This window comes from Scedosporium apiospermum (assembly GCF_000732125.1).
Source record: "Scedosporium apiospermum strain IHEM 14462 chromosome Unknown SEQ_SAPIO_0165, whole genome shotgun sequence".
Classification (NCBI taxonomy): domain Eukaryota; kingdom Fungi; phylum Ascomycota; class Sordariomycetes; order Microascales; family Microascaceae; genus Scedosporium; species Scedosporium apiospermum.
Window position 1 is genome coordinate 842,966 of NW_015971866.1, and position 14,306 is coordinate 857,271.

General features: G+C 53.7%; 3 protein-coding genes and 2 pseudogenes across 3 annotated transcripts; 1 reads left to right on the top strand and 4 right to left on the bottom strand.

The window, feature by feature from the left end:
* Window positions 1-116: 116 nt before the first annotated feature.
* On the bottom strand, window positions 117-1,463 carry SAPIO_CDS10412 (annotated as a pseudogene; the record flags this gene model as incomplete).
* Window positions 1,464-2,008: 545 nt separating this feature from the next.
* On the bottom strand, window positions 2,009-3,844 carry SAPIO_CDS10413 (uncharacterized protein; the record flags this gene model as incomplete). Its single annotated transcript, XM_016784003.1, has 2 exons — window positions 2,009-3,258; window positions 3,346-3,844. The coding sequence occupies 2 exons, from the start codon at window positions 3,842-3,844 to the stop codon at window positions 2,009-2,011; spliced, it is 1,749 nt and encodes a 582-aa protein (XP_016638837.1).
* Window positions 3,845-4,391: 547 nt separating this feature from the next.
* SAPIO_CDS10414 lies at window positions 4,392-5,381 on the bottom strand (annotated as a pseudogene; the record flags this gene model as incomplete).
* Window positions 5,382-6,336: 955 nt separating this feature from the next.
* Window positions 6,337-10,166, top strand: SAPIO_CDS10415 (STAG domain-containing protein; the record flags this gene model as incomplete). The annotated part of the gene is made up of 3 exons (XM_016784004.1): window positions 6,337-6,793; window positions 6,955-7,163; window positions 7,296-10,166. The coding sequence occupies 3 exons, from the start codon at window positions 6,337-6,339 to the stop codon at window positions 10,164-10,166; spliced, it is 3,537 nt and encodes a 1,178-aa protein (XP_016638838.1).
* A 1,410-nt stretch (window positions 10,167-11,576) lies between these two features.
* On the bottom strand, window positions 11,577-13,461 carry SAPIO_CDS10416 (Uncharacterized protein; the record flags this gene model as incomplete). The annotated part of the gene is made up of 4 exons (XM_016784005.1): window positions 11,577-11,992; window positions 12,077-13,004; window positions 13,067-13,203; window positions 13,299-13,461. The coding sequence occupies 4 exons, from the start codon at window positions 13,459-13,461 to the stop codon at window positions 11,577-11,579; spliced, it is 1,644 nt and encodes a 547-aa protein (XP_016638839.1).
* Between the last annotated feature and the right edge of the window lie 845 nt (window positions 13,462-14,306).

The window sequence follows — 14,306 nt, forward strand, 5'->3', positions numbered from 1 at the left end:
GCTAGCTGGCGAGTTGCAGAAAGACTGCGCCTTATGGGCAACGCATGAATTGATACCCTAGATCGATTTAAGAATACTCACACCGCCTCCTCCACATCAAATGTCCTCAACTATTATCAAAAGGGGCACTTCTGATACAGGGCCTCCGCCTCTGCGTAGGCGTCATATCCGTACAAAAACCTCTGCACCCTCGGACAAGTCCACCTCGAAGGAAAGTCCCCCGGCACCACCCCAGTTCTCAACGCCTGCAACATGACTTCATCCCTCATAACCTGCTCCTCCCCATCAGGAAGATGAAAGTCCTCCCGCTGCCTAAACGACTCCTTCTGTATCTCCATGCCCCTATTCCTCCTCAGAGCTTGATACATAGCCGCAACCCGTGGCAATTGCACGCCCATAGACCCCCGCCTCACCTTCCCAAGCAGATATCCGAGCACGGCGCCATCCTCCAACGCGGAGTTAGCCCCCTGCGCAAGGTAAGGAAGCATAGGATGACAGCTATCGCCAAGCATGAAGAACCTCCCGTCCTCGGAGGTCCATTCGTCCAGCGCCTCGACCCAGAGGAGCCGCCACCTCTGTACGGACTCGACCTCGTCGAGAATCTTCAAGAGGAACGGATCCCAGCCCTTGAACAGGTCGCGCATCTCTTCGGGGTTAGCGTCAACTTTGATGACTCCAGGGGGTAAGTCGTCGGGTTTTAAAAGACCGACGTTGAGGATGGAACCGCCGCGCACAGCGTACGAAACAGCGTGACCCCCCGGCCCGATCCAAAAGTTGACGGCCTCAGACTTCGCGAAAGCCGCAATCTCATCCCGCCAGGGTCCCTTCAAATTCTTCGTCTCCAGCGAAATCCGATACGCTAGATCCCCCGTCGGCAAAGGCTCGGACTCCCTCCCCAGGAACTTACTCCTCGTACAGCTCCACAGACCCTCGGCGCAAATGGCGACGTCTCCTTCCACCTTCTCGCCATCCTCAAACTTCACTGCTACCTTAGTTTTGGCTGCGCCTGCGGGGCCGAAATCTACGTCCGCGACCCGCCGGTTGAGCTCGATCCGCACCCCAAGCTCTCGACACCGCCGGACAAGCTCCCGCTGGAGATCCACGCGGTGAAGATCCCAGAAGGGCGAGCCGTAGCGCGAATCCATGACTTCGCGCATCGAGGGCTCGTGCGCGAGGATCTTGGTGCCGTCGTAGCGGCGGACGGTGAGGGTGCGGGGTTCCATTGCGTCCGGGGAGAGGGCGTCGAAGATGTTCCATTTTTGGAGGAGTTTGGTCGCGTTGGGTGTTATCTGGAGGCCGGCGCCGATCTCTTGGAGGACTTTGGCTGCTTCGAAGACGGTGACCTGGTGGGATGGGTTGGCGAGCTTGGTCGAGAGGGATACGGCGAGCCCGGCTAGGCCTGCGCCTATGACAAGGATTTGGATCCCATCTGGGTCCGGTGGTGCTGCGCCGTCTCTTGTCATTTTGAGAGGCGCAATCTGAGGAAGAGATGCAGCGATGTCGCTAGTGCCTCCTAGTCGTGTGAATCCTTGTCTGTGTTAGTATCCTGTCTGGTTCTCACCCAGAACGAGAAAACGGATCGATAGAATTAATTTACTTCTGGACCCTTGGCCCCCGACATTAAAACACCCTTCTCGGCGCTGCAAGTGGGGAAGGCCGAGAGAGATCCCGGATGGCTGCAGATCACCGTGAGCAGGCGCCGTGATCGACACATGAATAAGACAGACAGGAAATAGGGGATCCTCCTACCAGGGTATCAAAACGTTTTATCTTCAATTCCCAATTCTATGGAGGATTCCTATTAAAAACGCCCTATACTCCTTGCACCTTGAGAAGCAGAAATTATCATCCAGCCGGGGTCTTCTCCTTAAAGCTGGAGGTACTTTTATGATACATATTACCCCCTTCCCTTTTCCAATCATCCTAACGAAAGGGAGCAAACAAACCGCATCGGACACCTGGATTCGTGCATTGCGGAGAAGACGAAGGGAAGACGGCTTGGAGAATTCTAGGCGTCATCCTCAGCTGGCGCTTTCAAATCCTCCTCGTCTACGACCCACTCCTCCTGCTCTTCGTAAATCGGTCCAAAGTTGAATTTGCCAAGGAGGGTTCCCATGGCAATGGCGCGACCGGCATACTGGTCCTGTCCGACCTTCTTCGCTTCGTCTTCCTCGATAAGCATGTACGAGGTGACACCGGAAGACTTGATGCCGCGGCTCATTCGGTACTTGATGCCTCCGTAGTCGAGCTCGGCCTTGCCGGACTTGCGAATGATGAGCTTGCCCACGAAGCCGCCGTACTTGAAGGGGTTAGATTCGTCAATATCTGCGTCCGCGTTCGCGTTCTCGTCGCTGGCCTTGGTCGTGTCCCCGGTTAGGTCTACGGAGGGCTGATCGAGCATCACCGTATCCGTGGGTTCATCCTTAATTTGAGGACCAGGACGGACTTTTGGACGTAGGGGAGGCATGATGGGGCCAAACTTGCAGAGGAATGGCTGGGGATCGTTAAGAGCGTTGGCAGCTTCTTCGTCCTCTGCACCATCCTCGGCGTCACTATCACGCAGAGACGCGGCAGCCAGAGTTCGGAGGACATATTGGTAAGACTCTTGTCTCCATTCCTCCTCGTCCGTCAAAGGCGCTCCAGACTTCTTAGTCTTGCGCGAGGGCTTCGCTCCGTCGGAATCGGTCATAGAAATAGGTTTAGACTCGTCGCCTGTAGCTTCCGAGCCAGTGTCCCCAGAATGCTGGGGAAGGGGAACCTTTCTCATCGAATCAAAGTCGATGTCACCGGGGGGTGGGATGATGCTGCGCAATTCGCCGTCCTCGGTCTTAACCTGGACGTGGTCTTCAGGCGCGGCAGACCAGACTTTGTCATCGGCTTGGGGCATAGCGGGAGGACTCTCGGGAGAGTCTCCGACATATAGGTTCTCGTCATCTTCTTCCTTCATCTGGGCCTCGAGCTCGGCGGTTGTGACAACGACGGTCTCGGGTTCCTTTACTTCCCTACGGGCAATGCCAAGGGGCTTCGGTCCGGGCTGCGAGTTGACGGCCATAAAGGTCATTTCCTCCTCCTCAGCGTTTTCTTGATCTTGAGATGAGGGAGTAGATGAGCCGAGCTTGTCGGTATTGATGCGCATCTCCCAGGGCCGTTCGATGCTCTCGAAGTTATAGCCGCGACCACGACCTCGTCCGCCGCCACGGGGGAAGAAACCGGCTTGGCCACCGCCGAAGCCAAATCCTCCACGTGAAGAGCCGGGAACTACATAGAAAAGAAGAAGGCAAGGGTTAGCAAAGTACCAGAAGTAAGTAGAAACTGCGACAGCGAGTGGGTACAGGGCATACGAACCTCCTTGCTGTCCCGCAAATAAGGCTGAGGGCTCCGCTTTGCTGATACGGGGACCGGTGGTATTGAATCGACTACCGCGACCACGTCGACCACGGAAGCGAAGTCGCCCTCTCAGCCTCCGTTCCTCGGCGGCGCGTTCGGAGTCTTTCTTGGCCTCCTGCTGGGCAAGCTTCTCTCGCTCTTCTTCGTTCCTTCGAACAACCTTGGGTCGTAGCCTCAATGAGGAGCCCGCTGTCTTGGATGCTCCGCGCGTATTCGTCGAAGTTGAAGCCTGGGGCTGGGTCTGGATGGTAGAGCTCGAGCTCGATGACTCGGGAAGCGTAGCGGAAGCGGTAGTGGCTGGACGGGGAATGGGCGTCGCGGAAGACGAAGGTGATGCAGAGGTCGGGTCTGGAGCGGTGGGCGTTGAGGTAGAGGCGCGAGTATTGGCACTGGCAGCGGCGGCTCTACCCCGACCGCGAGGCCGCCCTCGACCGCCGGAAGGAGCGCCTCGAACCATTGTTGCGGTGCGACGTCACTAACTTCACACACACGTACTGCAGTGTACTGTTAGTATCTCGCAGGCATTTGTGAAGGTGGTGGTGCAGGATTTAATTGAATAATTGAATAGGTAGGTTGTGCTTCTTGTGCGATAGTGCTTTGTTTAGCTGTCTGGGGTGTTGAGGAGTCCCAAGCTTCGAAGAGAATGTGTATCGTTTAGAAAAAAGATGGGAAAAAAAAAACTATTTTCTATTGATGACTGTAAATCAGAATCACTGGAGCTTGGAGGGGCTGCGGGGTAAAATTATCCCTAGAACAATTGAGCTTGGGGCATTGGAGCACTGATCAAAGTACCTGGGTACCTTGATTTGTACTTGTACAGGGATCAAGACACAAGCCTGTAGGACCAAACCAGGCTTGGGTGGGGGCCAGTTGTCCCCAGATGAGAACTGCAGCAAGGTCAGGATTATGATTCAAGACCTGTGTACCTTTTGTATTGCTTCACAATGTACCAAGTAGCACTCGTGCACACCTCGGTAGACTTGATAACATCAATCCTAACCCAGCTACCGCACACAGAACAAAGCCTCGTCCCCAAAGTTTGCTGCTATGCTCCCTTCCTTGATAATCATCGAACCTATCCACCGTCGTCCTACCTCCACAGTGGCCGCGCCAAACTTGACAATGACACAGCCACGCACACTGGCGGCGCACCATAATATGCCCTCCTCCTTCTCCATTGCTAACCGCCCAGCCCTCCACGATTCCAGTTCCGACTCTGGTGTATTTTCCGAGCCTTTCGCATTTGTCGACTTGAAACCACGGGCTCCTAGGCGAGGGAGCGCGGCGAATTCAGACAGAAAGAAGCCCGCGAGAGATGACACTAGGTCTCCTCGAAGAATGAGCGTGCCAAATACGGCTTGCTGATGCATGACATCCTTGAGCGGCCTGTCCGTGAGCAGCTGATCCCTTCCATTGAGCTTCACTGCGTCTCGTACAAGCAGTCTTCCTTTATCCCCTTCGCTCTTGCTTGCCTGCCATATCTCGTTTCGACCATGCCACTTCACGAAACTCCAGTTCTCTCCTCTGGCAGATCGTCCCTGGGTGACCCAGTCTAATAGGCATACCGATCCCGTCTCAGCAACTGTGAAGGCCTGCACTTGTTCGTAAACGCTGTCCCTGAAGGGCTGGACGGGATCCGGGAGTAGGCATATCGATGCGCCGTCTTGGACGCTGATTGTGAGATTTTGTCTCGTAACAATGTCTGGGCTAGCCGACTTGAACACCTTGGTGTGGCCTTGCGTTACCAGGCTTAGCTTGGCATTTGAGCAGACGTCTATCGTGAGATTCACCTGATCGCCTCCGACCAGTCCTCCACCGTAGGAGAGCAAGAAGACCGAAGCGCTGCGATGGTGAGGCGCGGGTTTCGGCGCGATGAGCTTGAGGGGATACTGATATTCGGTCGTCTCGAGTCCAGTGGCCCCGTCTGGTAAGAGCTTTGCGACAATTCGACCGTGGCCTGGACGTGACGAGGATTTGGGGAAGGGCGATGCCATTGATTGATTGGTATTAGTCGCATCACCACTATGCACAGGGTATGTACGCTCTTAAATTGGTGGATGGGGGAGAATGAGGGATGGTGGAAACGGATGGATCTGCCAAGATCCGGGGTTAATCCCCTCTTCTTCTTTCTTGTTTCTTTGCTCTTTCTTGTTTGCTTTTCCGAGACGTGAACTTCGGGAGGTTGTTTTGGTTCTCGGGGTCGAGATTCGAGATTCAAGATTAGCCCCTTCTAAACTTGTTTGGTAATAAACTAATACGAAGTACACACTACGCAGTTGGGCGGCTTATCGGCTTCCGCAACAGCCCTGGCGCTATCAAATCAATTACGACTCAGCAGCGACTCAATAAGGTGAGCCTCTGAGCCAGTCTGTCTCTGACACAGGCACGGTGGGGTCCGCTCTGGCTATCATTCAGTGCATTGTCTTGGAGAGCACACTGGACGTCGCCAGTACAGTGCGGGTCTGGTAAAAGAGCCACATCTAAACGGTGTACTTGGGCACTCGTACCTTGCAGGGTCTCTTCTGCTGTCTGTTCGCAACCCAGTATTGAGTACCTGCTCGCTGTGCCTCGTGCCTTAGTACCTCCTCACAAGCAGTTGTGCCTGTGTACGAAGTACTTCGTACTTTGTACTCGCATTATCCTTGATTCTTCCCCAAGTCGACAAGTCCCGTTGTACTTTTTAGTGGCCAGAAATAATAAAGTGGAGCGCCTTATTTGGACAAATCACACAACTCCGCCGCCCACAGTTTCTCTCCGTCTCAACGCGACGCAGGAAACATTAAACCTTCCCATTTCCGCCCGCCGCACACCGCACACCACTACACAGACACATACCCCCCCTTCCTCTGTCGCCCTCATCCACCACTGGTGACATCGCCGTCATCGAACCCGCGCGACCCTCGTCGCCTTATTTGGATGCTATCGACACGACTTCCATTGCGTGAAACCATGAACTCTAACGCGAGCCCGAGCCAGTCCCCCGGTCCCGAATCGTCGCGTCGCCGATCCGGACGCGTCGTCAAAGCCCCTCAGAACTTTCTCGCCGACGCTGCCGCCGCGCAATACTCCGCCGCCAAACGCAAGAGGGGAATTGATCAGGAAGGTGATGATGTCGAAAACGAAGCTCCCGTCGCCTCTGACGAGGAAATGTCGGACGACCAGGATGACGACGCGAGTGATGATGTTGATACCGAGAACGATGATGACCATTCTCCCCCTTCTCGTCGGAAGACAGCGAAGAACAAGAAAGCTTCTAAGCCGAGCCGTCCGAGGAAACCTGCAAATAAAAGAGTAAAGACAAACGGCGCGTCAACTACCATCGCGGGACACCCTTCCAGCCTTCCCAGCCGACCCAAGAAGACTGTAAGGATTGAGCGCTTGCCCGAGGATGGAACAGGTCTCTTCGGTTCGTCACCCCAGCTCATTCTTGAAGCCTTCCTCCCCCTTACCAATGATCTGCCTTTTCTTGTTCCTCATTCTTTTCCATTGTGCACTTACTGCTCTGGACTCTGGACACGCCCCGGGTTTGATTGAGACTGAGACTGACCTTATTCCCCTCCCCCACAGCCGAGATATTCGGATCTGGCGATTCGTCCGATTCTGTCGCCGAGCAGTGGCTCACGAGGTACCGCGCCGACGAATGTGCTGCGGTAACCGAGCTGGTGAACTGTGTTCTCCAATGCAGCGGATGCGATCTTTCCGTGACCGAAGATGATATTCGAGACCCTGACAATTGTCAGAATCGCATAGCCGACATCCAGAGTGTCTGGCAAGATGTAAGCCGATCCACCGCCCACCCGCGCTCAATGCTTTCCCCTTCCTGCTCCAGCCCTCCATGTCGCTAGTGTTGTGAAAATTGGAAGAGGGGAGCGAAGAAGTCCTGCGAACTAACCTGGCATTTCATGCAGCAACAAATTACCGACTACCCCTTGATTTCCAAAGCCAAGAGCACGAAATCCTTCCGCGACCTGCTCAACGGCTTCTTCACCTCTCTTGTTAACCTCCTACACACCACCGACGTACTGTACAACGACGAATCCTTGATGGACAACATCCATAGATGGGTAGCCACAATGTCGTCCTCTACTCTCCGCCCCTTCAGACACACTGCCACTACTATTGCCCTCGCCCTTCAAGCCGGCCTCGTCGAAGTCGCCGCGATCCTTGACCACAGAATTACTAGCGTAGAGCAGCAGCTCCAAGCGAGCAAGCGAGGAAAGAACAAGGCCAAGACTCAGGCAATGCAGCAAGCCCTCGACGAAGCTAACAACTATCGCGAGATCTGCGGAAACTATATTAGAGACTTCTTCGATACAGTCTTTGTGCACCGATATCGCGACATCGATCCGAAAATTCGCACCGAATGCGTCGAGGCCCTCGGCTACTGGATCTGGGAGCTCCCAACCGTCTTCATGGAGCCTGAATATCTGCGATACCTCGGCTGGATGCTGACTGATGCCATGCATTCCACCCGCCACGAGGTCTTGAAGCAGTTGACTAGGATGTTCAAACGCGACGCTTCGCAGCTGGGCCATTTCATCGACCGGTTCCGGCCCCGCCTCGTCGAAATTGCCACCAAGGACGCCGACGTGTCCGTGAGAGTTTCCGCCATCTCCGTAATCGAAACGTTAAGAGAGAACGGTATGCTCGAACCGGATGAGATCGACAGCGTTGGAAAGCTCATATTCGACAGCGACCTCCGAGTGCGCAAGGCCGTTGTGGGCTTCTTCACTGCCTGCGTGCAGGATCTTGTTGATGCCAAAGTCGAAGAGGTGGGCGGCAGCGATGCCGTGGAAGAGGCGTTTGGCTCTGTCGAAGTCGACGATTATGAGACGCCGCGCCAGGAATGGATCCATATCAAGTGTCTCGCCGAGAATCTGGCCGCGTACGACGCGCAGATCGAGGCGTCAGGCCAGCAGGATCCACCAGCCCCTCTAGACATCTCCGCCACCTTATTACAAGCCGCAGTGCCCGATACCAGGATTTCACTTGCCGCCCAAGTCCTCTATGAGAAGATGGCCGAGGTGAAGGACTGGGAGGCCGTTGCCGGCTACCTACTATATGATCACACAACCAGCGCCAAGTCTAGATCTAAGAGAGGCAAGGCTAGCGTTGAGGAGGCGGTTAAAGCTGCCGTTGCGCCCACCGAAGAAGAAGAGGCTATTCTCCTCGAAATCATGGCAGCCGCTGCGAAGCTCAGCTTACACCCCACCGGCCACCACGACCATACCAAGAAGCGCACGAAAGCGGATCTTGCCGAGGATGCCGAAGATACCGCTGTTCAGCTGGCGACCACGATACCGCGCCTCTTGAACAAGTTTGGCGCTGATCCGGACACGGCGACCTTGGTACTGAGGCTGGAGCATGTTCTCGATCTCGACTTGTTCCCCTCCCTGCGGCAAGATTCCAACAAATACGAGAAGCTCTTGGACGAGATTAGCACTCAGTTCAACAGGCATCACGACAGGCGAGTCCTCGCAGAAGCGACCAAGGCGCTCCTACATGCTCGCCAGTACGACGAGCTGGAGGAGTTGACGGACGGTCGCTTGGCCGCCCTTTGGGAGAACGTCGTCGAGGCCCTTCGCAACTTTGACAAGTACTGCGAACTCTCTAGCCGGGGCAATCTCGACGTCGATAGGTTAACGGAACTGGGGACCGTCCTGGCCAAGATTTCGAAGCTTGCCAGCATCTCGGACTGCATCGATGTGCTCGAGACCGAAGGGCGATCCGCAGACTCGTCTGCCTCGGTCATCAATTTGCTGGTGGAGATTGTGCACAGGGGCAAGTTCGATCAATCGGACCCGGACTTTGACGAAGCCGAGGACCAAGTCGTCGGGTTTGCGATAGAAGGCTGCCAGTTTTATTTCATGTGGAAGATTCGATCCATCCTGAGGCTCATCGGCAGTGGAAGCCAAGTGCCCACGAAAGACATGGAGGCCCTCTCCTACCTCAAGGAAAAGTACCGACGAAACCTCATCGTATCCTTCACGACGCGCACGGCGGTCGACGAGCTCTGCCGCAGCGCCACGGGCAGCTTCTGCGACTTCCACGTCCTGCTCAGCCAGCTGCGCCCCGTAGTCGAGAACACCACGACCGAAGCGTGGAAGGCCCAGAACCTCGACCGCGTGGCCGGCCTCGTGTCTGACATTGAACCGAGCCTAGTCAAGGAGCTCACGGCCATCTTCGAGAGCGTCGAGAAGCACTACGCCAAGCTGACGAAGCGGGTGCTCAACGAGCCGGCGGAGGACGAGGACCCCATCGACTTTGAGGACGAGGATGAAGATGACGAAGACGATCGGCTCTCGCCCGCCGAGAGGCTGTCGGCGCAGCTTCAGGCTGAGAAGCACCTCTGTGAGCTGACGGGGAAGCTCGTGCTCGCCATCTCGGCAAAGGTGCTTGATCACACGCCCGGTCAGCGGCTCAAGAGGCGTCTTGAGAGGAATGCTACGCGTCTGGGCAACAACTACAAGGAGATCGTGGCGTACCTGGACGAGGCTAAGGTCGCTGCCCTGCTGTCCGGCAAGAAGAAGGGAGGAGACAGGCAGAAGAAGGCGGCGCCGGCGACGAACGCCACGAATGCGGCGGCCCCTCGCGGAAAACCCTCTCCGAAGAGTGCCGAGATGGTCGTTGACGATGACGATGACGACGAGGAGGAGAATGAGGAGGATATCCTCGCCGCACCCGAAGATGATGAGGAAGAGGAGGCCGAGCAAGAAGAGAGTGAGCCCGAGGCCCCTCCTCAGGATGATGCTGATGACGAGTCGATCCTGGGTGATTAGGCGCTCATCCGTTGAAACGTCTCTTTGTCCTTTTATCTGTTTCCTCTTTCTCTCTCTCTCTCTGTGTCTCTTTTGTACTTCTGAGCCGAAACAAAACTCATGATTGGATGGAGGGTTTAAAAGAAGAAAAAAGGGGTTTGAACTATGTTCCTGGTTTGCTTTCCTGTCCGACTTCGATGGGTTTCTACCCATCTGGGATATTCGATTTTCATGCGATTATTTCTTTTCCTTCTTCATGTTTATTTTTTTTTTGTTCCCCTTCTTTTGTTTTTGTTACGTTGAATCCTTTCTTGTCTCGGGTATAATGTCTGGTCTAGTCGAACGGCGGCAGCAGTGGTTGGCAGTTTCTTCTTTCCCCTTCTTTCCTTTTCCTTTCTTTTTTTTTTTCTTGTTGGACGAGAATGGGTTTGGTTTTCGTCTTTTGACGTCCTTGTTTCTTTTTTACTCGCCCTTCTTTTCTTTTCTCTTTCGTCAGACTCTCTATTTCTTATTGGGGATCAAGAAGGGATGAGGAACAAAAAAAAAAAAAAAAAAGGAAAAAAGAAGATGGCGATCCTTTGTATAGCTGGTTGATCGGAACTGTATTCCCCAATCTTCTACAGAGGCCATTGTTCTCTTCCTCGATAAGAAAAACGGGAGCTTGACGGAACGAGGGAGCAGGGTGGGCCGAATGGAGTTCATAGGAGTCTGAAGGTGTTTGATGTATTTTACTATTTTACAGTCTTTTTATGTCTGCTTGAATGAAACGATAGCGTTCGCCCTTCGTTCGTGTCAACTCTCATGTCTTCCACCTCTGCCTTGGTTGAAGAAGCACCCTGAAGCACCCCTGATCAAAACTGTTTCTCTAGATAGGATATCAAATACATTTCAGGGAAAGACAAATGAACATGATCCCATCACCCTGCGCCTCCCCAGAACCTTTTAAACGCCGGTAAGAAAACAAAAAGGACACTTGTCGAGCTTTCTGCAGTTCAAATCAAAGGGGAGATCCTAGTTCCGAAAAGTCCGAAACATCTCTCCCAACGAAACCCCTCTCCAGCATCTGCCTTGTCAGCATCCGCTTCGGCCACCTTGATGCCAAATTGACGGATGCAGCAGGGGAAGGGTTTGTTCACCAGCGGATTAATTGCTTCAGAAAGTCTTTTAGACGATTGACTGCCGCGTCCATGATCCTGAGATAGTTCACCGTCTGAGCTATCGGGTGGCAAGCCGTCCTGATCCTTATTCTTCCCTGTCCTGGCTGTTTCCTTCTCGGATGATTTCGCCAACTGCAGCTTGCGCTCTTCTAGGTTACCCCATAGTCTGGCGAGCCGTGTTCGCAAGTTGGCTAGACCTTGGTTGTCCGAACGAAGACTACTTTTCGTTAACACTTATTCCTAGGTAGGGTTTTCTGGATGGGGTAGTTTCCACCTACTTCGATGCGTTAAGATCCGTCAGGCATTCAGCGTCGGCGTTGCTCACGTAGACCCAGGCTCGTTCCGGCTTCGATCGCGCCTGAGGAGACGCGTCCTCCAGTTGAAGGGCGAACCGCCACTCCCACCTTCTCTTGCCATCCGGAGTCCCATGTGCATCGGAATCTTCGTCGTCATCATTGCTAGAAATGCCCGACAGAGCATCGTATTCCGTGACCTTGCGGGAATATGAAAAGTCTTCAAGCTTTTGGGGAAAAAAGTCCGTGACTCGGGCTATAACCCGATACTTGGCATTATTGAAAGGGATCGGTATCCTCATGGGGCTATCAACGCCGTCTAGAGACAGGTTATAATACACGGTCTTGACCATGGATAAAATAGTCGATATGGGGACGTCGACGTTTTCGCAAGACACTGATGAGCAATGAGAATCGCGATTTTGAAGAGAAAGTAAGATTCCACGAAACGGTGGCAGAAACGGAAAGCTGGCCTACTTACCATCAGGGTTTAGGTCGAGCACTTCCTGACTCTCCCGTTCTTTTACCATCTTGTTGGCGCGTTCCATTACACGCCGCACCTTACAGCTCAACCGCGCCGTTGATTCGTCGTCCTCTGCACGGCGCTTTTTAAACTTCTGGTTCGCAGCATTTTTCCCAGGCTGGCGGTTCTTGTTGCGTTCGTAGACATACTTTCGACGGATAGCATTCTTTAGGCGCTGGTCCATAGTATCGCCATCAGCTAGATGGTCGAGCACTTCGGCGCCGACCTTGGAATGACTTCTCCGATCCTCTCTTAAGTAGCCCTCTAGATTCGCATTGTTCCTCCCGTATTTGACTTGCACATTCCGCAAGGAGACCCAAGAGCCAGCCTTGGCTTTGGTCCGCAATACGGTGGCATGAGGCTCCCAGCAAGTTATCTGCATCGACATCTTGCCTACAGGACCTGCGCCGGCACTCTCCTGAGTTGCCGGATATGCAGTGTTAGCATATCCCATAGGTTCGCCATAGACAGACCCCTCCGAGCCTTCTTCTGAAAAATGGTAGAAGGCCGGGTTTTCGGTGTAGTCGGTCACCCAGATCGTGATTGAATCACCAAGGTCATACGGCCGTCGGACGACTCGAACAATGAGGTCGTAGAAGTTTCCCGGGCGTAGGTCTTTTAGCTGCTCGTACTTTCGTTTAACGTTGACGGCCTGTTTAGCCATCTCCTGGAAGCTTGCTACGTCCGGTACTCGCCCTTTGTCGATTGTATAGTACAAGGCGGAGACATAATTGAGGACGTCCTGGCTGGGCAGGGTATTGTTAGATGTCCTAAGGGCGCGGGAGGGACAGCCAGGGGGTTTGGGGATTAGGGATGCGCGAAAGACGTGGATACGGGTAGAACGATTAGTTAATATCGACAATGAATTCATGCCGTGGCGTTGAACCTGTTTGCCATGATTAGCTACGTGGAGTCGCAGAACAGACGGACAACGTTAATCCCACATACTCTAGCGCTTTGCACGTAAACGACATCACCAGCGCCAACGTCTGGCATTAGATCTCTTGGTCTGAAAATGGTGAAGATGAAGTCATCATCGCCATGTTGCGTCGATAGGTCAAAGAGGAGAATTGACGCCTTCCAGTCTATGTGAAAATTAAGCGACAGCATGTCGATATTAGTTCGCCGGAAATGCAATCTCAAGGAATATTCGTATCTTCATCAAGTTGAGCGGACTTACCAGCACCGCGGGTTTCGACGGGGGGACGAAAGTCCCTGACAAGTCCGATCACATTGACGAGCTGCTGCGGATCTACTTTCTCGTCAAGTATGTCACATATCGGGATGATTTGCCGCGGAAGGACAAGTGTCGATGAGGATGGCAAGCCCGAGGATGAAGTCATGATGGGTGGTTCAGCTCTTTGATTGTAGGATAGGCACTTCAACATAGCATCGGGACCGTGTCAAGATTCCGGCATGCCTTGCCGAAAGTCTAAAGAGAATGGGAAGAATGACAAGCACCCGTCGAAGGAGTGGTGGTGAATTAATCGCCGAGTGTGAACGATGGGGCTTGGGACGCGAAGTGCAGACTGCAGGCGCAAACGATGAGTGAAAGATAAGATTGAGACGCGACAGAGGTTCAGGCGATGCGACAGCTAAGCCGTGCGTGTCAATTACAGGATATCGTGGATAAGGCGGTGAGATACTAGAGCTACGAGGAGCGAGGCTCGTACGATCTCAGAAGAGTTTGGGAGGGAGGTGCCATAGGTGCCATATCAATCCTGCCTTGCAAGACGACGACACTCGATACGCGATCCAGCCTTGCTTTGTATTACACGGAAGTCGCGATGGCTGCTGGAGTGCTCTGCGCGAAAGCACGTGCTGGACAGGCCTAAAAGCCAAGCAAAGGGAAGGGGGAAATAAAACGGCCTGGAAAGTCCAGCCCTGATGTGGGCACACAGTACGAAGTATGAAGAGCGTGCAGCTTAACAGCTGCCAGCCCCTCATTGCTGGGCTCGAGCTCAGAACCCTCAATGGACAAAGGTAGTGTACGTACCACAAAGACAATCAAAGCGCGGGGTCCTCAAGTTCTAACTTAGCGAAGTACCTCTCCCGCCAGTGATGTCAGAACTTGGTGGAGATTGCACTCTCCCACTTTTCTCTCTTTTACTTCGTCCCTACTATAACAATGCAGTAGAGCCATCAATAGTGTTAAGAAATACTATCCTAGATCTACCGAGACTGAGCT